At 44.1% G+C, this 24,494-nt stretch overlaps 1 protein-coding gene across 1 annotated transcript; it reads right to left on the bottom strand.

Annotated features, from left to right (window-relative positions):
* Nucleotides 1-11,457: 11,457 nt before the first annotated feature.
* LOC123018493 (cytochrome P450 26C1) lies at nt 11,458-24,475 on the bottom strand. The gene is made up of 5 exons (XM_044420654.1): nt 23,506-24,475; nt 22,466-22,741; nt 20,435-20,590; nt 15,550-16,125; nt 11,458-12,872 (listed from the first exon to the last, which is right to left on the bottom strand). The coding sequence occupies exons 1-5, from the start codon at nt 23,752-23,754 to the stop codon at nt 12,483-12,485; spliced, it is 1,647 nt and encodes a 548-aa protein (XP_044276589.1). The 5' UTR covers nt 23,755-24,475; the 3' UTR covers nt 11,458-12,482.
* Between the last annotated feature and the right edge of the window lie 19 nt (nt 24,476-24,494).

Here is a 24,494-nt window from a genome sequence, read left to right on the forward strand (position 1 = left end):
TCGCCGCAGGATCAGAGTGGCTCGTTCGTGCAGCTTATTTCCGACTAAGTGTGCGTATGGGATGCACCCGAATCCACTATTTCTATTTCCCTCTCACCCTTCCTCGGACTCTTTAAATGAACAGGAAGGGGCACGGGGAGCAAGGAAACTATGCTGACTAGTGACTCCGCAACGTGCCCTCCGAGCGCTTTTACTGAGGAATCCATTTATGTATCCATAGATGAGTCAAGCCACCCCTCAGACTTCTGCCCAAGTTGCCCAGGCATCCTGGATGATAATGCTAATTATAAGACTGCAATTTTTGGCCCACTTGTTTGCGAGTAAGCACCATTTTACTTGAGAGGAGTTACTTCAGATTAAGCATACTGAAGACCAGGCCATAAACCTCTTAATTCCTTTCTAAAGCGAGGGCCCTGATTGAGAAGAATTGCATGATTCGATTCGAAATAACTTGCTTTCAAGTTCACTGTGACTTGCAGTTACAATTGCTAAGGGTTTGAAGTCCTTTTCACCTTTAACACCAGAATCCCGACATGTCTACTCAGAAGTAAGTCCGATTGAGTTTAGTGGAACTTACTCCCAAATAAACCTAGGATTAAAGTCAAAGTCGGGTTTTGCATGCCCTTCTGTCATTTAATCATATAAACAACTTTCACATGTTTAAAACAGTTCTTGGCATCCTGTTTTTGGCAAGAATGGCGTGCTGTGTATGTTTTCTTGCAAATAAAAGCTAGTCGAAGCAATGAAGCTTACTGCTGAGTAGGCGTATTGAGACAATTGGGGCTTTCTCTGTAGACTCTTGAGTTGTATCCAATGTTTTAAATGACATTAATTTCAATAAGTATACGCTACATAAGATTAATGTTGCATACAACTCTGTATGTTGTATATAACCCTATATTGAAAATGTAGGTCTGTCAAGAATAGCCCTTATTGGCAAACCCTTCTTTAGAAATATATTTTTTAAAAAGCTGGCAAGCCAAATGTGTATTGCTCCTTTCGATTCCAGTTGAAATTGGCCCCAATCCTGGGAACCCTTTGCCCCCTTCTTAAGGCAGAGCATCACTGAAGCTGGAATAGGAGTTAATGATATGAATTGTGTTGGAGGATAAAGAAAGAAAAGGCGCTTTTGGCCTATATAGTCAATTTCCCCAAGGTTGGCTTTGTTTTGCATGGAGTTGTGTGATTATTATTTTTTTTTTTCCCCGTTTTAAAGGCTGCCTGTGTTTCCCTCTGGTTCCCGCCGCCTCCTCGCCTGACCTATATAAACCCAGCGCCCTGGGTGAGGTTGGAAAAACGTGATCGTCTCCCGTGTGCGCGCCTAATGGGGGTGGATGCCCATTTGGTGGTGTCTGCGGCTCCGCTGCGACCAAACACAGTGGCATGACCCCGGGGGCACTTGCCATTCCCATGCTCTGACCTGTGGGCGACCTTCAGCCCGGACCGTGACATCTGAATGAACCCTACCAACTCCTTCGCCAAGTTCACTGTCCATCAAATAACCAGATACGGTGGTCTGAGCACTGTTAATTACCACAGGAAACCTTTATTATCTCCGCAACCATCTATTATACAGTCGTCAATCCCTGGAATGGGGTAGGGGGGGAGAGATGCGGGGGGGGGACTTCTCCAATGGTCAAAGAGTGAAAGGGATAATTAAAGACATCTTGGAAGGAGGTCAAGAAATTAACAGCCTAATACGAAGGGACTGTGATGATTACAAGTTAACGGTTATTACACTTCACTTGCAAATCTTTGGGGCTTGTAAACGCCAGAGGCTGGAACGGGGGGGGGGGGGGGGGCAAGCTTTTGTCTTCAACAGGCATTTTACAGGAACTGTATTTCAGTAAATGCCACAATTTGCGAACTGGAGGGCTCAGATGTTTTTTATTTTAAGTTATTCCAAACCAGTCACTTGATAGCTGCTGGCTTGCTTTACATGTATTCTTTTGAGCACAAGTATGTCTTTGCAAGTTTAAAATTATTCTTCTGAGACTACGAGTTGCATACCCTGCTGTTGGCAGAATTCAAAGAATTTTAACTTGCAATGACTTTCTAATGCAGATATGAGATCATTCTTTACCACTATATATACTGGGCGTAAGTTTAGATTTGTTGGTTTTTTCTAGTCTGTCTTTAGCTGTTCACCACTTGTGACTTCATGTTAGTTTAAATGGTAGGGTAATGGCAAAGTACCTTCTGACTGGCAGGTTAACCTTTCTGATTCAGACCCTCAGACTAAATAAAGAGGCTTGCTTTTTTCATTCCTTGTTTTAAAGTGTACATTGGAGATTCATTCTAATATACTTCAGTGGTACACAGTGCAACCTTATGCATGTTTACTGAAAAGTAACCCCCCTGGATTTAATAGGGTTTACTTCATGGTAAGTGTATATAGAATTTAAGCCTAAACCCACCATCTGATGCAAACTGGCATGGGAGAGCAAGGCATGATTATATTCAAGTTGTTCTGAGAATTACTAACTGGAGTAATGTGACTTTAGACACATTACAATGAAAAACTGAGTTCAGTTTCTAAACTTAAAAGGAGGGGAGTAAAAGTGTGTATGAAAGGGGGAGTCAGATCAATACACTTTGATTAAAAGGAAACTTTACAACAGTAACCATACCATGTTGGATGGATTGTATAAGGAGCTGCACTAATTAAAATTAGTCATTGACATTTGGCTGTTTTCTTTTTCTCAGTTTACCACAAAGATTCACCTTAAAGACAAGGTCAGGAGGGCAGGAGCTTCTGGTTCATTAGAAGGTCAACCTGCCAACAGTACTTAACTCAGCATTCTAGTACAACCTTCTTTAGCTTCAACTGGGAAGAGAAAGGAAATTACCTTACACAGGACCACTGCTGTTAACTTGGAAGATTGTCCTTCAAGCTAATATCATGCTGCAGCCAAGTAAGCAAGTTTGCTATAAAATGTAACTCAAGGAGTTAAACCTTTGTTAATGCTCCAAACAATTCATCACAGACCACTTCCATTGCCTGCAGGCAGATTTCTTCAGAAGAAAAGGGTACATGAGGTAGGAGCACCTGTTCAAAGGCTTTATAGTAGTCTTTCCAAATGAGGTATCTGGGGATGAGCAGCTACCCTCTTCTGCAAGCAAAACTTCTGTGAATGGGTCCTGTGGTGTAGTGGCAAATCTAGAAGTGGGGAGGGGGTCCCTTCATAATAGAGCCACATCTTAAAGCCACACCCTTTCCCAAGATTATGCAACCTAAATACAATAGAAGTGAGCTTTGTCACTTCGTTTGAATATCTGTTGGGTAATGAATGTAAGATGAGGGTAACTTTTGGAGGTGGAACAACTACAGCTTCTGGAAGTTGCTACTTATCTTATTGATTATGAATAAATAATTTTTAAAATTACATTCTTACCCCACTGTCTAGCCAAAGAGCTCCCAGAGTGGCTTATGTGGAATTAATAAGGCAGTTCCTGCCCACAGGTTTACTATCTAAAAATATGACATATAAGGGGAAAGGGAAAAAGAGGGAAGAGGAAAAAAAGGAAACTTGGGCACTAATTACCCATATAGTAATATAAGTAGTATAACAGAGCAGCAGTCCAGACTTACAATCACTGATTTCTTTTAATTTCTGTAGCCTCTGCAACCATTGGTTCTGTGTGCGCATATGTGTGGGAGATTCTCAATGAGTCCAGATTTTTTTGGGGGGGGGGGCAGTTTCTCCAAATATCCAATAATCAGTCTTTGTGCTCTCATTGTATCCAAGCTGAATCATGTGTAAAGTAGCCTAGCTGAAGTAAGGGAAACTTAATGCTATCAGAATTCATGGCTATTTTTTCCCACTGACTCCAGTAAATATACTCCAGTTATGATAGTTTTATTCTACTTCAGCCATTATTTCTCCCCGATAATTCCAGGGCTAAGAGTTGCTAGAAAACACCTGTTGGCCTCACAGAGCTACTATTTGCAGAATGCTTTCTCAGTCAATCCCTCTTCCCATTATTCTGGAAACTGAGCCTGTGTGAGGAAGAGGCGAGAGGAGGGTTCACTAATGACACTCAGTACCCTTGGCAAACTATGGTCCCCAAGATTGTTTCGGCAAGTGGTGACTGTTTAGAGTGGAATGAAGGTGTTCTAAATGTGTGGTGTGAATGCAAGGAGGATGCGAGGTAGTTTCTGGAGCAGAAAAGGCAAGAAAGTATCACAGAAAAACATGCAGGCCTGTCTAGATAGGTAATTCCCAGGAACTGTTGAAAAACACCCCTGTCCTTAACCTGTTAAATTCAGGACTCCAACACAGTGGCAATTGCCAGTCATGAACCAGGAAAATTAAGGCTCTTCGGAGGCAATAAGGGAGGGACAGTGGCCTCAGCTTCAGGGATCCAGCAACCCCTGAGGGCCCCGTCTGAATTCAGTGGGGGTGCTCTGACCCCTTGAAGGCCCCACTACATCCTTGAGTGGGTCACACATGCTTGATCTGATAGTCCCAAAGGAAGATCAGAAAGTCAACTGAAAATGCTTTAATTTCTGCCCTGAATATTTGGTGGAGGAATACATGGGATCTGATGTTTAATGGATTGTTCAGATTTACATTTGTTTTAAAACTTGTAATTGACCAAATCAGGGTCTAGTTAATCAGATCATGAGTTTTTTAAAAAATAAGTTTAATAGTAAACACTGCTTTTGAAGGGCTATCCCCCATTATCTTCCTTCTATCTTGGAGGGCACAAGGTGCATTCTTTTGAAATAAAGGTACACTTCTTACTTCAGAAATGCTGTTCTTATGGCTTTGCAAGCATAGGAATATATAATTGGTTAATTGCCTTACATTCATATGACTGGTTAGCTAATTTTTTAAATCTACCACAGCCCTAATGAATTCTTATCTAAATGGTTGGCTGTGAATCTTCAGGTTTCATCCAATATAACTGTTTCAATGGGCCTTCTCTAAGTAGGACTAACAGATTATAAACCTCACAATGGAAATAAATTCCACTAATATTAATGAAACTGCTTTCCAAAGAAACATGTTTCCTTTAGAAGTTAAGGTATTGATCATATGCATACTGGCTTAATGAGCTATTTCAATTAGATGTGAAGAAAAACTAAATCAGGGCATTTTACTTTACAAATAGTTACCTGCCTTAAAATGTACAATGATCGGGGCAACATTTTTATTCGGAGACCCAAAAGGCAAATTTCCTTCTCCATTAACAGCTGACAATGTGTGTGTTTTTTAAAGCAAGGGAGCACACAGGGAAGACTTCACCTATTGAATTTCTGTTTGTCTTACCATTGTCAAAGTCACAAAAGTTTTATGGAGGAAATGGTGGCATATCTAACAAAGTAAGGTGAGAAGGTATCATTTAATACATGTTTACTTTGAAGGAAAATCTGTTCTGTGGATGTGTTCTTCACTTTGTTGGCCACCAGGCTGAACAAACTCTAGAACCTAATTGGCTCAATCCTAAAATGTGTAACTTAACAAAGACAAGGGTGACCATGTGTAAGCTGGTCTTGTCTCACCACCAGATAATCATAGAGTGAGTTATCATGATATAACAACCCACCCTATGAGTAAGCTACAAAGTGTGTGTTGTTTGTGAAACAATCCATGGTGTGCCTGAGAGATGATCAGGCTCACCAAGGGTTGTCCCTTCCATCCATCCCCTTCACTCTTCCTGTGGCTGCCCCAAAGGACTCCATGGCAGAAGTCATCTTGTCGCTTCTCATATTGCAACTGTGACTGCTTTTGGTAGGGAAACCAAGCTGGTGGTGGTTGCTCCAGGCTCTTGGTTTGGCAGCTCTCACTGGTGGTGACCCAGCTGACCTCAGCAAAAGTGACAAGGGCTCACTACTTTCCTGTACCCATGATGGGATTTGTCATGCAGGTTGGGATGACATGAGAACCCATCAGGGATCCAACAACCCTTCATCCATAGGAGAAGCTGTGGCTTGGCAGGGTAGTTTATTGTCCACAAACAACCCACCCTGTGGGAACCAGTTCATGTTCACACAGTTTGATAACCGACCATGCTGTTTTGCAAACCCAGTCATAGTTCTCAATAGACAACAGTATTTGAAAAGGAATGGTATAATTGGGTGTTAATCTCCCAAGATCCTTTTTTTACATGAATTATTATGCTAGGGCAAGGAACCTCTGACCCACTGCTGGGCTTTCATCTTCATTAGTCCCTGCTGACTTGGCCAATAGTCCGGGGTGACGATGTTTGTAGTCCAACATCTGCAGTGCCACAGGTTTCTGCTTTTTACTAACCATGGAAAGATGCATTACTTTTTCAATTGCTACCAGGTAGAGGAAACTGCTGTTTAAGAGTTAACATCAACACTGGACACAATTAACTCATAATGTGTAATACAATTTATTGGCGATATAAGATGCAGACCTACAGCCTCCTACTGATGTCTGGGGGCCATATGATTGGTCAAAGTCCCAGCTCCAACCATGGAAAACCACTCCATGGTGGGAGTGAAAACTGCCCTTGGAAGGCCCTCCCCTTGTGCTCACAGCCAGCATGGTTCCTCCTACTCGGGCCGGGCTCCGAAGGCAAAAGACCGTTTTTGAGGTCAGCATGGGGTACACTTCTGGGGGGTTGGGAGGTGAACGGCAAGCCACCACTGCTCTCTGAAGATCCCAGTGGTGCCTCAGCCTCTCTTGCTCACAGGAAGGGGGAAGACATTTAGACTGCCATCTGCATGTAGATACACGTAAGATTGCATGCCAGCACTGCCCCCTAAGATCAGCACGATGCTTTTAACTCTTGGGGGTTTTTAATGAGTCCATGTAAATCCTACAATTACTAATTGCCATTCCATCAGTGTGGAGGATATTGATCAGCAGAAAATGATTATCTGAGCTAAGCTTTTCTGTTTTATCTTAGGAGTCCTCATCGTAACCAAAGCTTCTTCCATTCACTCGGGCTTTCTTTGATTTTTCTATAGTTTCCTCCAGTCAGGTGAGCTTCAGTCCTAGGTCTCTCCAGTATTTAATGATCCATTTGACAGAATACTGATTGCAAAACATCTTGGCCTCTCTGCCAGCATGTTCATGGATGTAGTTTCCAATTTTCCAAATGTAATTTCAGTGTTCAAAACCACAAAACATTCGGACAGAAGTAGAGAGAAATGCAAAAAAAGCAGCAAATGAACAGATGGAGCATTTAGATCGGCCAGTCTCTGCATCTGAAAATATCTAAAACAGTATGTCTTTTCTGGGAAAACACTGAACTGAAAGAGTGACTGGGACACAGGTCCATTTGTGATGGGTGCTTCTTGGTCAGAGTATACATTTTGGGTAACAGCTCCTATAATCCCTGTTCATTTGTCATTCTGGCTGAGGCTGATGAGAGCTGTAGTTGAAAATTTGGGTACTTCCACGTTTCCTAGCCCTGTTCAAAAGGAGATTTATGTATGAACATTCATAGCAATAGCACCTTGTCCATTTTGATAAATCTTCACTATTTATATTTTAAAAGCTGGGCCGAAGCACATTTTGTTAAATTTAAAAAATCACTCAAGGAGGTCAAAAGGTCTTTAGGACATCTAAGATCTACTTGATAACAGCTGATTCTTTAGTGTGGTGATGAATTATATTAGGGGTATACAGGGATATTGCTCGGGGGAAACAACTTGTTTCTAGCTCCTTTCTAAGAATGAATTTTGCCTTGTCCGTGTGGAAATAATGTGAGTGGAAACATATTTATATCATATAGCACTGTCTATGCATGTTTAGTGAGAGGAAAGTACCCCTGAATTCAACAGGATGCATTCCCAAGTCATAAGGGAGGAGGGAGTGTATTCTACTTAGTTTGTCTGATTTTATTCTGACTGCAATTTTGTCCAGTATTGAGGAGATCAGGATCTTACTAATTTGCAGAACCTAACTGAGCAGTGACTGAAGATGGCAGAAGACCACTTCTAAAAATGCTGTAATAAACCATGCTGATGAGGCCATTGTTTGATTGCATGAGTATATGTTTAATTTCTTCATGAGCATTGTTCTACCCAAACTTTTATGCTCCTTTTAAATCTGAGCTAAGTTTCAAGAGTTATGCTAGATTTTGCTTTTCCTTTGAAAATAAATTACACAGTTTAAATTATTGAAAAATTCCTTCAGCGTTAGTCATTATTTCAGCATACAGATTATTTATAGCTGTAATGTACATATATGTTTGGATGAGAAGTTTTGCTCTTCTAGAAGGTGATCAGCCTTGTGTTACAGAACTGAAAGGTGTCTCTGACTATTTCTGTGAACATCCTGTTGCTTTGTTGTTGCTATTTGCTATAGCATCAACCTGGCCAGGTTAATGAATGGGCTTTTCACCTCTTATATTCCTGGCACCATGTTTCAGATCCTGATGCAGTGACATGGTTGTCTGAATGTGTCACCACAAGCCCAGCTTTCAGCTTCTTCTGGGAGTTTCAGCAAGGAAGTTTGTGGTCCTCACCCAGATTTCATGTAGAGTGACATAGTGAGAAAAGGCAGAGCGGCAGAGAGAGAGACAGAAATGGGTGCAGCCCTGCAGGCTGAGCTCTAACACTGGCCCATGGTCTCCGATTGCCTTTTCTCAAGGGTTACTGGATCTTCAAAGGCAAAAGATTCTCTGCTGCAACTTAGGACATAGCCAACTTTAAATAAAGATGAGGCAGAGCTTGCAATCTGATTTTATTCCTGAAAACATATTTATTGAAAATCCTTGTCACTGCTGAAATCCTGAACAAAGATTTGCTAAATTCTCTACAGCAGAGTTACAACGAATGTGTATCGTTAGACCTTTGACTGTAATGGCATGGCAGTCACCAGAGTAGTTTAACCGTATAACACTGTTCTACAATTTCTGATGAACCTAGGCTACATGAAGTGTATGCATACTGAGGAAGAAGAGAATCACAGAAACACCTAAAATGCTGCATCTAAGGCAGGGCTAGGCAATCTTTTGTCTTCCAGATGTTTTGGAGTAGAGCTCCCAAAATTCCTGCCCTTTGGCGCTGGTGGCTGAGGTTTATGCAACTTCATTCAAAAACATCTGGATGGTGCCAGTTTGCCTACTACTGAAGTAAGACCTAGTTCTCTCACAGAAGTGGTCTTTGTCTAGGCTGCACCACACTGGTCCACAGGAAGAGGGCGCTCACAGGATTAAAAGTGCCTCCATACAGCAGTAATGAGATGTCCCCGAGAACTGACAGCAACATTCACTCATATGAACCCCACGTGCAGGCTAGGTTGCTGCCAAAAGTGGGGTTTTTGCCGTGTCTGCTGTAGTACATGTTATCGTGGGTTCTTGCATGCTTCCTTTCCAAACTTTCTGCCAGTTTTTACACTACAGGCTGCCTTTGTTCCCTCAAATAAAACTCTGCCAGAAGTCTTGTGCAGGTAGAGAAGGCACAGCTCACTTGCAGCTGTAACCCTGTAAGTAGCAGAAGTGAAAGCTACTGTTGCAGAAGTGTTGGCCAAAGGTGGGGGACTAAAGACATCCTACCCTTGGTATTAAAGGAGCTGACCTACATATATAGACCCCTCCCCCATAGAATAGTTCATACTCCCCCAACCTGGTGTCATCCTGACATGTTGGACTAAAGCTCCCATAACTCCCAGTCAGGGATGTGGGGGTTATGGCTCAACATATTTGGAAGGCATCTGGATTGGGAAAGGTTGACATAGTTCCTATGATCCAGATTACGGAGAAAGAGATTATACCTACCCACAGTTCTCTTTCTACATTGACATTGTCCATCTTAAAACCCAGCCCTCCAGACCAGTGCTTAGCATGGCAATCCCCAAAGCCATGCCTCTAAAGAGAGTCCTGAAACAGAGGCATATCAACAAACCCATTCTCACACTTTTCATCTCCGCTCAGAGCAAGTCTTTATAAAGCTAAGGGGTCTTCAGTGCCCATTCATGACTTCCAATCTATGGTATTTTGAGAGAGAGTTCACTATTGCATATTGTTGCCAGGAAATGGATTTTTTTTCTCCTTCCCTCTGCTATTGCCAGGATTGCAGTGCAAGTCAGAGGTTATATGGAAGTCTGCCAGGAGGGTGACAGAGGACACCCTGCAAATCAGAAAGTTCAGTGCTTTGACCCTCAAGCCCTAGTTCCACTAAAACACTGCTCAGCGCACACCCCTAAGAGCATCCACAGTCCCACAGCAGTGACTACAAGTGTTTCCTAAACAACTGAAGAGGGTGCTAAGCACAAAGCTAGAACTTTTCTTGAGGAATTTGAAGACATCATTTCTGAATGAAAGATACTTAATGGAATATAGCACTGGCTCATTGTGAACAGTTCTTTTCTTTGAGGTTCGAAGGGTTCTTGTGACTCAAGAACTCAGCCTCAAACCAATTAGTCTGAATTATTTTGCACTTAGATGAATCCAAAAACAAGCATTTACCTGCTAGATGGCCAGAGCTCAATCAGCGTGACATGAGCAGTCTGGTATGGGCTGCTAGAAAACAGCCTGAGTACACAAGGTATTAAATTTGCAGCTTGTGTCAGGGCTGAATTGTCCATGTTCATTGCTGATAACTGCAAAAGGTCAAAGGCAACCAAGAACCTTTTGGCACCTAGACTAAAACATGCTATTATGACACAAACTTTTATGAAGTAGTGCCCATTTTATCGCGTACCTCCATTGTCAGATGTAAAGGAAAAATAGGCTTTAGTGTGAAAACGCTTATGTCCATTATCACAAGTCAAACTGTATAAGAAGGTCCCAAGTCCAAGCCCTGAAATCTCCAAGCAGGGCTGGAAAACCTCTGTCCTGAAGCCTTGGAGAGCTGCTGCTTCCAAAATATCAGGCTTCATGAACCAGCGGCCTCACTCTGTCAACACCAAATTCCTATGTTCTTCAAATTTCTTCAGGTATAGTGCTTTTCAGTGGAATTCGTTCACACCACTGCAAGGCGCAAAGTAGTAGGAAACAGCATACTTAAATGTGTGAACCAAATCTAAAATGGTCTATTTCTGGGGACTGGGACTATCAAGCATTCCCAATCCCCAATTATTTTGCAACTTTAAATGCTGTTTGAATGCCAGGCCAGCTGATGGCAGGGGAGTGGTAGGGCTCCTGCAATGCCTGGGAAGACGTCGCACAGTCAGGCCCCAGCATCTCCGGATCAGGCTGCCTGAAACCCTAGAGAGCTACCACCAGTCATCACGGACTGGCCTTTCCTGACCTGAGGTCCTCCAAATGTTTTGGGCTACAGTGCCCAGCATTCTGAGCACTTGGCAAATCTGGCTATGGATGGTGGGAACTGTAGTCCAGCTATACGAGCAATGGTCAGCGATAGCGAAGTGGCACGAGGCACAGCAAACGGCGGTCACAAAGACTGAACAAAATGGCAGACGCGCCGCTCTTTATAGGCCATGGGGGAGGGGGAGCGGAGCTTTCCCACCAAAAACTGTTAGCTTGTAATCTTCCGGCCAAAGGCACTGCGCAGCGCAGCACCCATATGTGTGATGCACAGAGGCCACGACGAAGAACTTGTTATGCAGTATTGAGCTACATGAACAATTGGACTGACTTGCAAAGAGCAGCTTTCTCTATTCCAATGTAACCCAGCAGATTAATTTGTTACTGACCTGATTGACATATAACACTAACTCTTGATCCTTTTAATCCATGAATCAATGGATTCTGGGATGTCATAATGTGTGAACCTAGTTGCATAATGGTTTGTTGAACCAGAGACACAACCTCCAGTTTGTTATTTGGTTATGAACCTTTGAGTTGGTTGTTCGTGAGTTGTTTCACCAAGCTACAGAAGTGTCAGGCAAAAGCAGCTTGTTCAATTGTCCGCCAGACAATCCCTCGGTAGGGCAAAAATCCATAGGTTAGTGTTATGTGCAAAACAGGTCACAATGGTGTTTTATTTTCTCCATTTATAATACAGATAAGCTATGCTGCTTTAAGAGTGATCTAGGACATTAACAAAAATTAGATCTTTTGGAATTAGGGTTCCAGTGCTTCCTCTGTCCACCATGTATTTGAAGTTTATGGTCTGTTCTGGGTTTGAACTTCTGAATATTCTTATATGTCCATCCCTGGCCCATACAACACCCTAACTCTACCCCTGCAAATACTTATCTTCCCTTAAATGGAAGAACTGACATCAATGCTTCCAGGAGGTCTTCTGAGACATTCAGCTTTCAACTAGGACCATTCTTAACCAGGTTACAAGGTGGCATATCTCCTCTCCCACACATACCACCATCACCACCAAAGACAACCAAAGTGCAATTAAGAATGACAGGGATATTGTACACCGTGGGTGGATGTCTCTGAAGGATGCTAGATGCTAACAGGCTCTCTGTTCATTAAGCACCAAGGACAGGGATGTCATTCATTACCTTCCCCTATGGAGAGAGGAGAAAGGGGTTTCTACAGGCAGAAAACCTCCAACTTGAAGGAAGCAGGTATTTTGCTCCAGAGACCCATCCTATCACTTTCCTAGGACATAGTAGAGCTGCTGATGCTTCTCAAGTGTTTGCCTTGTTGCTTTTTCTTCCAGGCTTCAGAGGATGAAAATAGAGCTGCAGGCCATCCACGGGGTGCACAATAGGCACAGTTTGCATCTTCGGGAAGTGGACTGTAGCCAGTTCCCAGTGAGCTGTGCTGACCAGTTCAATGGCCAGCAACTTGAGGATAGTCTGGGCCAGTTCTTTGCCAATACAATTACGGACTCCCCCACCAAAGGGAATGTAATGAAAGCGAGTTGAGCCGGCCACCTTGTGTTCCTCCTGTCCTTCCTGTGATGTCCAAAACCTCTCAGGATCAAAGCTATCTGGAGGACTCTGGTAGATGCTGGTGGTCTCATGGGTGTCCCGAATACTGTACATCACGCTCCAGCCCTTGGGAATCTGGTAGCCCTATAAGAAGGAAGGCAAACTAAAATCAGCACCAGAGACAGCAACCTGCAGAGGGAAGCTGGAGAAATGCAAGTGAGGGGAATCAAGCCATACATCTATTGTTGTTTTAAAAGCTGTTTTCCCAGTTTGTGCTACGTATTTTTCTGGCACTTGCTATTGTTCATAGGTTGAATATATTGATACGTATTTTAAAATGCCAGCATGTTAACCCCTTTTAATTTGTTACATCAAGTAGCATACAGGCATGTTAATGAACCATCCAACCAAACTTGCTTCTCAAACACCTGCAACAGAATGTCACATTTTGGAGGAGGAAAAAGCCTCAAACTCACTCAGAGCATAATTCTTAAACTGAAATGGACTGGCCTCAAGGACTTTCTTAATATCAATTTGACCTACAACAGTCAAATCAGAGACCTAGAATAGGCAGCATGGAAATGCAGCAGCTTCATTCATATATGTTCAATGCAGCAGCTTCATACAGTCAAGTGTTCAAATTCACATTATAGTAGTCCAACATAAATAGGTATGCAACAGATATTTTATACAATACCTCATGCACACACATGAACACATGCATGTGCATGTAACACACCACAGCTCTATCTTTGATTCAAGTTGTTAATATTAGAAGGTTGGTCTCACCTTGAAGTTGAGCAGGTCCAATGTGCTGCAGAAGCCAAGCAACAATAAACCAGTTACAGCACAATCCCATTTCATGTGCATAGGCATGAAACCATGGTGCCTTAGGTTACTGAAGTCCACCCTACAAAGCTTCTTACCATATCTAGCATAGAAATCAATTCTTATGTCATGTAACAGGTCCCATTATTGGTGAGGCAGAACTAAGATGCAATCCCAGGGCACAAGAAAGAACACTTCATGAAATCCAAATGGACTCCTGATTCTGTGTACAAGCCGGTTCAATAGTTTAATTTGCTGGGATGCAAAGCTTGCGAGCCATACAGCACTCTGTCTCCTCTACCTGCACTTCTTCTGTGACCCCAGAGCAACCCACAAATTCATTACATGATCTCAGCCTTCTGCAACCTGATGCCTTGCAGATGTTCTGAACTGCAACTCACCCACAGGACATTTTGGCTTGGGCTGATGAAAATAGCAGTCCAAAACATATGGAGGGTGTCAGTTTGGGGAAGGCTGTATCATAGACAGGACAGAAGCCTTGTAAGGTTTTTGTGAATCAGCACCACCAGTCTCATGATTAAGCAAGGACCAGGATCTCATGCCCTCATTTAGTGGGGGGTGGGTGCTAAATATGACATGAGATTGTCCTTCCCTAATAGCCCATACATTATGCACTAAGAAGTAAATCCATCTGTTTTCACTGGGACACACTCCCAGTCAGTTGTGTATAGGATGGCAGCTGAAAGCTCCCATTCCAAGTTTCCTAACCAGTTTTTGAAATGGTTAGAAGAACTGTTTGTTGGCTCTGTGAGGCATCATCCAAAAGGGAAATGCTTGGAAATCATGGTGGTCTGAGGGCTCATTCAGCCCATGAAAAGGCAGCTCCCTGCCCCACCCACCAAAATGTGATTCCTCCTTATAAACATGGCCACCATAACTCCCCACTGCGAAGAGCATGGCCTCATGGGTGAGCGATTAGTGGCCCACCATACTCTGGCCTGCCACATCCACCAGCCTAGCCAGCAAAGCCAGTTGCACTCCTTGAATGGTAGTCTAAAAGGATCAGGGCTGGCCACTGTGGTTTTGTGTGCTGCACAACACATACGGAGTACACCCCACCCATGAATCCGATGCAGTCCTGGGGTTCACCAAATTTGGCAGGGCTTTCTTGGGCACCCCTTCCATTTGCATGAAGCACCTTGCCCTGAGACACTGTAAAGGGCAGGATACAAAAAATGTTAAATAAATAAATAAATAGATCTCATCCTGCCACCTACTCCTGTTGATTGCATCTCCCTGAAGCTCCCCTGGTCCCCAAGAATAGATAATGTTCGCCCCCATTGTCTATTCTGTCACACACGTGCTACTAGGACACCCTCCTGAAGTCTGATTGCTGTCGTCTCCACTAGGCCTGGGGCTCCATCCCAAAACTTTTCCATGGAGCACTGAATGTGTATTGGTGCTGATGGAAGCGTGTGCCTTGAGCTGACTTGCCATGCAGGTGGCAATTTACAAGGGGAAGAAGGAAGTTGACTGTCCCATTCAGCATGCTGCACCCCACCCTCAAATCTTCCCCTGCAGGGCAATTATTCTTGTAAATAGTGCTTCCACTGGTCTGAGATAAACTGTGTTGTGATTCAAATTAACTGAATATTTTACTTGAATGTAAATATACTTTAAATTGACGTACACTGTTCTGAGAGTGTTCCCTAAAGAACGGTTTATAAAAACTTTAAATAAATAAATAAGGTAAGAAATTGACTGGCTTTACCTCCTGTGAAATATTAATAAATCTTAATAATTATTTCTCAGTTTGCATATACAGATACAAATTAGCATGTGCTGATGGTATGCACATTTGCTTCCTCTGGGTGTGGACCCTGAATCTTTGAAGTGCTCAGCAATGCCTGTCTCTCAAGAAGCAGCATTTCTAGCATCACTTGGAGGAGTGCTTCCCATGACCCCATCCAATCAGACACATTCCACATGCATGTACAAAAGGGACCAATGCACCAAGCCACACCCAACTCACATTTAGCTCAAAGGTTTGTAAGGCTGTCCTATAACCACCGGACACCGGGGGCAGCAAACGCAGCACTTCCTTGATGACACAATCCAAGTAGCGCAGGCGGCTCATCTTTTCCAAGGTCAAGTTAGGCTGGCAATAGCACTCAGGTCTTTCCAGGCTGCTGAGGAGCCTGCCTGCTTCATCTTGTCTAAGCTCAGAGTGAGGATAGTTTATAGTCCCACCACAGATGGCTTCCTGTGATGGTCTAACAATCAGATGCAAGTTGGGGCTTCTCCCTTCCTTGTTTGTCTCTCTGAATAGTTCTCCTTCCATTCTGGATGCAAGGGACAGCTTGGAATCCCCGTCCTTCTTTTCATTTCCATGGATATTCAGGATATTCAAGGTCTGTTGTCCAAGCTGACGGCATGTCAGAGGTTCCTTAGTGGCAAAGCAGCAGCACAGTCTGGTGAGCTCATGGGATGCCAGCTCCTGCTGGATCTTTTTTATGACCAAGGGATGTTTCAATAGCAAGAGAATCATGGAAGTACTAGCACTGGCAGTGGTGAAGAAAGCTGCAAAGATCAGCTCAATTGCAGACTCCTGCAAAATGAGCCATTAAGAGAAATGGATCATTCAGACCAGCCCCTCGCCACAATTTTTAACATATATGACATCCACAAGTAATTTTACATGGGAATCCACTGGTATTTTCATCTCATCTTTACTTCTTGTGATTAGAATTTAAATACGGCATTGGAAACCACCCTATCCTCCTTAGTTATTTTGGGAACCAGATGGTTTTCCATCAACCATGAAGCATTTCAGTTATGTCTCAAAACTGGCAAAGGAAACAGCCAACATAAGGAAGAGGGAGAAGGCCAGCCAGGGGTCTGGAGGCAAAGATCCACTCTTAGGATGGGATGATTGCATGGACAAAGGGAAGAGGCTGCTGAGAAATGAAAAGGGGCACCTGCACGCTTGGAGTCTGCCAAAGTAGAAACTATATTAGGGGAACCTGAGGAGGACAAAAGTGGGAGCAACAGCTATAGAGCTTGTATGGCATAGTAGTGCTTAGAGTGTCAGACTGAGACTTCCCACTAGGCCATGAAGCTCACTGGGTGACTTTGGGCCAGTCATTGGTTCTCAGTCTACCCATGTAAACTGCAGGAAAAAAGCAAGACACCGATATAAAATAGGCAGCCTAATGAAGACTGACTGCACTCAGTGGCCCAGAATACCATGTGCCTGTGTGGGGATGGAAAGAGTAGCCAGGAAAAGGGTAGCTAGCTGGAACCCTGGACTTTAACATCCTACTCTGCTAATGTGCACCTTTCTTAACATGGCACTGAATGGATGTGGAAGCAACCCAGACAGGAGAAAGGAACTGGAAAGGAAGATTAACTTTGGCTGCAGCAAGCCCAGTGTCAGAAAAATCGGCAATCGAGGAGTACAGAAAATTTCTTCTCTCTCTGTCAGGTTTCCCCAGCTCTCATCATTCCCATGCTGTGACCAAGATGAGAAAAGCTGAACAAGATGATGGGTGGGCAATGTGTTGCCCGTGTGCACCAATGCTGCCTGGCAACTTTTGCAGCAGCAACCCAGGTGCCCAGCCCTGCCCACGAAAACAAACAAACATCTTACAAGCAGCCAGGTTTGCTGTGAAATATGTTTCTGTTGGTGCTGAAAACAGTGACATCAAACTGTTCAGTGTGTTGAAACTCAGACCTAACTCCATCCCCACCCACCCTGGTTAGAACTTAATTTTGGGGGCAGTTTACCGGTCCTTTGCCACGCCTCATGGCAGCCATTAGAGAATGAATGGCATTCTTTGCCACGCCTCATTCAACCATTCAACGTAGAGAGAGAAGGGCAACAGAAATGATCAGAGGCTGGAGCAGCTTCCTTATGAGGCGTGGCTACAACAACTGGGACAGTTCAGCATAGAAAAGATGGTAAGTAAAGGGAAACATGACAGAGGTGTTTAAAATAATGCATGGTGTGAAGAAAGGAGAGGGAGGCTTTTTTCCATCTCCCATAACACTTCAACCCAGGGATACCTCATGAAGCTGATTGACGGGAGGTTTAGCACAGATAAAAGGAAGTACTTCTTCGCACGACATATAGTAAAACTACGGAATTGGCTGCTATGGGAAGTGGTGATGGCCACCAATCTGGATGGCTTTAAAATGGGATTGAACAGATTCATGAGGAAGGAGGCTGTCACTGGCTACTAGCTTTGCTGGCTATGTATGTGCTCCCTCACATGCATAGCCAGAGGCGGCCTGCTGCACACACCAGTTGCTGAGGAGCTTGGGCAGGAGGAGGTCTTGCCCCCATCCCGCTTGAGCGATCCTGTGGGCAGCTGGCTTGCCAACCTGTGTACAGAGTAATGAACTAGATGGACTTTGGTCTGACCCAGCACGGCTTTTCTTAGGTTCTTATTTTGTGGACAGTTTCTCAAACTGTCAAATATGCCATGGCCCAAAAATCTTGCCTGTCCCTGCCCTATATCAAAATGGCTGTTCAGATTGGTATGATCATTCATTTCAGCAAAACCACTTGATGTTACAGTGTGCCTGCATGACTTTTTATTCTCTTAAGAGCTGCATATCCAAAATGTTTTGTTTTGTTTTGTTTTGGGTTGGGTTTTTTGCCTCTTACCAGTTTAAACAACTGTGTATGTCATATGAGATCCCATCAATGAGCTCATGTGGTTCTGTTTATTATCTGGATCCTGGAAACATTTACTCCTGACCATTCCAATGGACTTCAAGTGTCAAAGTGAAAGTCAAAACTGCCTCATAGCCCTAAGCCAGATTCTTTCCTTGCTTCCAAGATTAGCCCCATCAATGCAGTTTGCAATTGGCAGTTAGCAGTAATCAAGTGCTCTGCATAGAAAGAAGAACCACTGAGTTCAATTTAAATTGGCCTCTAGAATGTGGTTAGGACTGTAAATGGCATTGAGCTTGCTCCTTTGATTTATTCATTCATTTTGGCATGATATTTAAAGAAAAGTAGATTTTGTTTAAGACTGTGTATTATAATTCAATTCAATCTGATTGGTGTTGTGGGGGAGATCTGGTAGAGAATGAATCCGTAATTTTGAGCAATATATAGGGTAGAGCCATAGAAATCAGTGGGACTGAAATTAGTCATAACTAACTTAAATGCTTGTGCTTTCAATTAGTCTACTCTAAGTATGACTTAGTCTCCATCTTGCCCATTGCCTTCAAATATCTTAAAACAAAGCCCAAGCCAAGTGCAAGGGATCACTCCAGACACAGGCCTCTCCAACAGACACAGTTCCCCTCCAAACTGTTTAAGTGGAAAGGATCACTGTTCGGTACCAGATCCTCTCTGTCTGAATTGAATAGATGTGGAAAAGGCCAGACCCTCACTGCTCTTTTCAACCATCCTGTTTGTTAATAGAGCAAGGGTACGTGTCCTTCCTCTTGCGTGTATGATCATCATGATCACTTCAGTGAATGATACACTCCAGAGCAGCTGAACTGTATTTTCAGAGGCAAGCAACTCTCTAAACCAACCTTCTCCCAACCTGGTACCCCTCAGATAGATTGCACTACAACTCCCATCATTCCCAGTCAGCACCAAAAGGCCTTTTCATTTATGACTGCGGGTCACAGCTCTGGTTCTCACTCTCTCATACACTTACCTTTGTGAACCACCCAGCAAGCTTTGGCTATACCCTAATTCTAGAAATAGAATTAATTATTTTAAAATGAATGAATGAATGAAAATAAGAACATCTAGTATGTGCAGCACCTCACAACAATTACATCATTCCATCTGTAATTCCCATTTTCAGACTGGGGATTACCAATTATGCAGACTCCCATGAGCAGAATATCTAACCTATTATATTACCTCTTTGGTATCTCTCCCCCACCCCCACTCACCCCAATTCTAATCCCCATCCCCTCCTTTTTGCACTCCTTGGACTGCCTAAGAATCCAAGAGTACTCAAAAGCATCCACAAATTTCTATGACATGTTGCTTGGTCCCAATACAAATATAGCTGAGGTATGATTGAATTTCCAAGGAATCCTGATTTACTTCCAGTCAGGTTGCAATTTAAATAAGTAATATGATGCAATATATTCCCACCTCACCTCAGTTTCAAACACTGTCATGCTGGGATTCTAATCTGTTTGGACTTTCATATTCCTGTTGCACAAGAATTGGCTGTTGGAAACAAAATGGGATTCAATAAGGGGGGTTTTTTGGGGTGGGGGTAGAAATGTTCTGTAAAGCCCATGCGCAGCCAGCCCAAGCTGACTTCTGCTGTGATAATGACACTTACTGACTTCCACAACGTGGCATGTTCTGGGTGTTTTGGACTGAAACTCCCAGTATTCCTGACCACTGACTGTGCTGGCTGGGGCTAAGATCTTTGGAGGGCACCAGGCTGAGGATGCTGCTTTCGAGTGGGCAGAACTTAGCCTGCCAGGAAGCAACTTAGAATTTCCAAAGGAAAAACAGTATGGAAATGTAAGAAATAAACAGACAGGTAGCCTGTTTCGCACCCAGCATAACTGTCAATATGGAGAGACTAAACACCATAGAAAAGTTGCCAAGAAGTGAAGAATTATGCCAATTCTAGTGAGGATTATTTCACCACAAGGATGGCTTGTTCTCTTTTTAATTTCAAACAGATGATGTACCAGATGCCTGCTAGAATTTTAGGCCTGTGATTACACATGGAAATTACCTGTCAGCACATGGTCGGACCACTTGCACCTTTATTAGCTCATTATGTGCAGTGGGGCTGATTCTGTCCTGCTGAGAATGAAGCAGTTGCCTTCAAGCAGGCAAGGTACAAGTAAGCCTTGCCTGAAACATTTCTACAGACACACACACACCAGCAGCCAAAAGATGCTTTCTTTATTACCTTCAGCTCCTGCATGGTGAATTCTTTGCCATGCTCCTTGGCACTGCTGATGATGAAATCCAGACCATCGCTAGGAGCTTCTGGATTCTTCCACTGCAGTTTCTCCATAATAGCTTTTTCCATGTACTCATGTAAAAGATCCCGGGCCTTGATTCCCTGAGGGGATGTCAAATGGGATCTTTCAGAGAAAAATTAGCATAGAGGTTTGAACAAGAAATGCACACACACAGGTCTAGCTTGGAGGTGTGACGATGCCTTGAAAGCAAGTTGTTATTTTATGCAACATTCAGAATCTCCATTACTGTACTTCCTGGATAGGAGCTCAGCTTAAGTTAACTCCAAGAGATGCTTCATGGATCTCATCATCATGAGGTCATCTGGCTCTGGACTGTCAGTAAAACAGATCTTCCCCAAGAAAAATCTGACACCCACTTAAGCTCATGGGCCAAAGGGTGCAATTACAGCAAAATGCAACTAAGCCCTAGCAGACTGTACTGCAGTATCTGTGCTTCTATACTCACCAATACAAGGTGAAGGATTCCTCAACATTTTCAAGACATTAGATCAGCCCTTCCCAACCAACATATGTGTTGGAATACATCTCCCATCAGCCCCAGACTGCTCTCGGGCTACAATACTTAACCTCCTTCTCAAAGGAGTTATAGCATGGTTCTCCAACCATTTCCTTTTTCAGAAGGGTAAAATCCTTCAGCCTACCTCATGGAAATTCCAGGGCTAGTGTTCAAGGCATGGAAATACCTGAGGATCCCGAAACATTTCCCAAAAGGGGTTTCCATTATAGGCAACAGCTGAATGCGCTCTCCAGAGAGGTCTGCCTGGCGCCATCAATAAATGTTTTTTGGTGCCAGGTTAAGACCTTTTTATTTAATCAATATTTTAATATGTTTTAATATTGGATTTTATTATTGTATTTGCAGCAAGAGTGGGTCGTCAATTTATTTAGGCTGTTAGCCATCCAGAGACATTAGTAATTGGATGGCATAAAAATGTCATAAATAAATAAATAATTTGTCTGCTGGTGATTGAAGAAATTGTGAAACCAAGGAGGTGACTAGCCTTCAGTTAAGGATGCAATCCTATACTTGTCTAAACATGCATAGTATGGTAGTACTATACATAGCATAATATAGCATCGTAAAGCCCCTAGTTGGTCCAGGTGGTCCAAGGCTGGGCATTCTTCAGGCTTCTCTGATCTAGTCTGGTCCTGCCTATAACCTCATAATTCACATCCCAACTGGAATCAGGTGCAAAGTGATGGTTCAGGATAAAATACATCAAAAAGAGGTAAGAAAGAGGGTTATGTAGAGCGCATGGCATAGACTGGGAATCTGCTTTCAGAATGGGACTCACCATCCTTCCTCACATAAAAATTCACTCTTGGTATTCCCCACCTCCCGAGCTTTCATTGTTTCAGTGAAGGGTGGCAAAGATGGAAATTTTTCTTATTGCTACTGTTAAACAATGGGGAGTCAGAAGCCCCTGCAGACCTACTGCAAATCAGAGATCTGCCAATAGGTGATATTAAATGTTAGTCTGGTTAGTTAGTTAGTTAGTTAGTTAGTTAGTTTGTTTCAATGGCCAAGGCGCTCTGGATAGTTAACAAACATTAAAATTAAGCAAAAATTTAAAAGACACACACAGGTGCAAATTAATTTAAAAGAATGAAACCATAATAGTAGTTGCAATTGCTATTATTTAGCACAGTATTTTAAAAAAAAACTTTTAAAAATGGTTGTTTCACTCATACAGTGAATCTCATGTATTTATTCATTTAGTGTATTTATATAACACCCAGTAGCCAAAGTTCTGTACTTCTAGGAGGTATTGCTTTAGGAATTCATGCCATTGAAAAAGCAAGTTTAAAAGAGCCCCAGTAAATACATAGATGGAGAGACAAGGCAAGCATGATGCTTCTGAGCTGGTACAGAGTGCCTTTGCCTCAGCATTAAAGCAGGCCCTGCATCTGGAAGACTGGTTCCAAGAGAGCACACACATACACAGAGCCTGTACCTTCCGCAAACCACTGAAGGGGATGTTAAGTGGCAAAGAGAAGAGATTCTCCATCAGCTGCTCAAAGGTTTGTGCCAGCTCCTGAAAAGTCTTCTCATCCAGCCTGAGCCCCAGCAGGATCTGAGCTGCAATACGGAAAGTCAAGGTCTTTGCAGAAGCATAGACTGCGATGGGGCCAGGTGCCTGGCACCAGCCCTGCAGCTCCCAGCTCACAACTCTCTGAATACGAGGCAGATAGGCCTCCAGGGCAGCACGGCTGAACACTCGGGTCAAGATCTGCAGCAGCAAACCAAGAAAGAGGCAGAGAGAAGCTGGAAGTCAGGGAAAGACAGTGTGCCAAGATACAAGCTGGAACAACTAGGAACGCCACCAGCCCCACCAGGATCCCTTCAGCAGACCCAAGCTCTTTCTCCATTCTCATCTTGAGGCATGGAGGGCTGTTTTGTACAAATCTAGAACTCTCATGAACTTCTGCTGCATTGCACCACTTCAGGGTGCAGGTGTGTGTGTCCATGAGAGTGAGGCAGCAAGTTTGAATGTTCTCCAATGCATAGGGAAGCCTTGGTAGTGAAGTTGTTCCTGAGAGGTTAGATGTCTATTTGCTGGGAGTTGTAGGCCAACACATCCGAAGAGCACCAGGTTGGAGAAGGCTTGTCTATGCTCAAAGAATCTCACCTCTTTTCTTTGTAAATGGGAGGGCATTCAAATGTGTAACCCCACCAAAACAACGTCGTTCAGCAACACCAAACTATGTCAGGCAATCACGAAACTTGTGCCTTCCAGAGGTGTTGGACTTCAACTTCCAGCACACAGACACAGCCTGCTCGGTGCCCCTTCTCTGGGGACAACCTTCTATTGGCAACACCCTCCCCAGTACTTTCTCTCCAGTACCATCTCAGCAGCGCCCAGCGGGAGTCTATCAGGGAATCATTCCAACGTGTAGTCCGGGAGTGGTCACACCTTCTGTACAGCACTTAGTGCAAACATAACTAGGAAGATTAGGAACATAAACGCCCCGCCCCCTTGCCCCCCCCACCTACCTTCCTGCGTTGCCGGTGTGTGTCAGTGCTGGCGTTGAGGAGAGTGTGCTCACCTAGCAGGATCTGGGTGCTGACTGGCCACTGGGCGCTCACCAGGCTGTGCTCACCTAGCAGAATCTTGCGCACATTCTCAGCACCACTCACCCGGATCACTGGCTTGCCCAGCAGGTGCGTCTTGAACACAGCGCCATAGCGCTGCCTCCGGGAGCTGTGGAAGCTGGAACCCTGCAGAGCAAACCACACGCACATGCACAGAGAGAGAGAGAGAGAGATTCAGACCAGCTAAACAATAAGTCAAGGGTGCCTCTGAGCAAGTGTAGAGTGCCTCTCCCATTGTCTTGTGCTAAGTCCTCATAAGCCAAAGAGAAAGCCCCAGTCCACCTGGGTGTCAGTTCCCTTTTGCAAGTCCCACAGCAACTGGAGAGCACCATAAAATGAGATTGCCTCTGAGCAGGTTCAGAGTGCCTTGGCGTCCGCAGGAATAGGACCCCACATCTGGAAACAGAACACCATTGAAGGCTCGCATTCAGCTGCAGCACAAGTGGTGAAAGACAAATCAGGATGAAGCGGGAAGGGCCCCTTTCCTCCCTCTGGAGAACCACAACCCCCCTCCACTCGCTCCCCAAATGCGGGGTAATGAAAGACTGAACTATTTTATTTCTCTGTTTTTAGGGCCCGACACCCGGCTCTCTTTGGGCACATCGCGACAGCCGTCCTACTGGAAGATCAGCGCCCCGGAATGGCGTGGAAGCGGTTCCCAGTGAGACACACCGCATGGTCGGCTGTCGCTCAGGCTGGGCCGGGGCCTGCGGCCGCCCCTCCTTGGGACGGAAGCGCCTGTCAGGAAAACGCGAATCAAGGCTCAGCGAGAGCACAGGGCGACCTCCGGACATGTGCAGAGTGCCTTTCGCCCGGCGCTTGCGCCTCCGGGAGCGCGGGCGGCGCTCAGCCGAGACGCTTGCCCGCTCCACCGGACGGTCTCACCTGGA

Source organism: Varanus komodoensis, unplaced genomic scaffold, assembly GCF_004798865.1.
Source record: "Varanus komodoensis strain SLA01 unplaced genomic scaffold, ASM479886v1 scaffold11, whole genome shotgun sequence".
Classification (NCBI taxonomy): domain Eukaryota; kingdom Metazoa; phylum Chordata; class Lepidosauria; order Squamata; family Varanidae; genus Varanus; species Varanus komodoensis.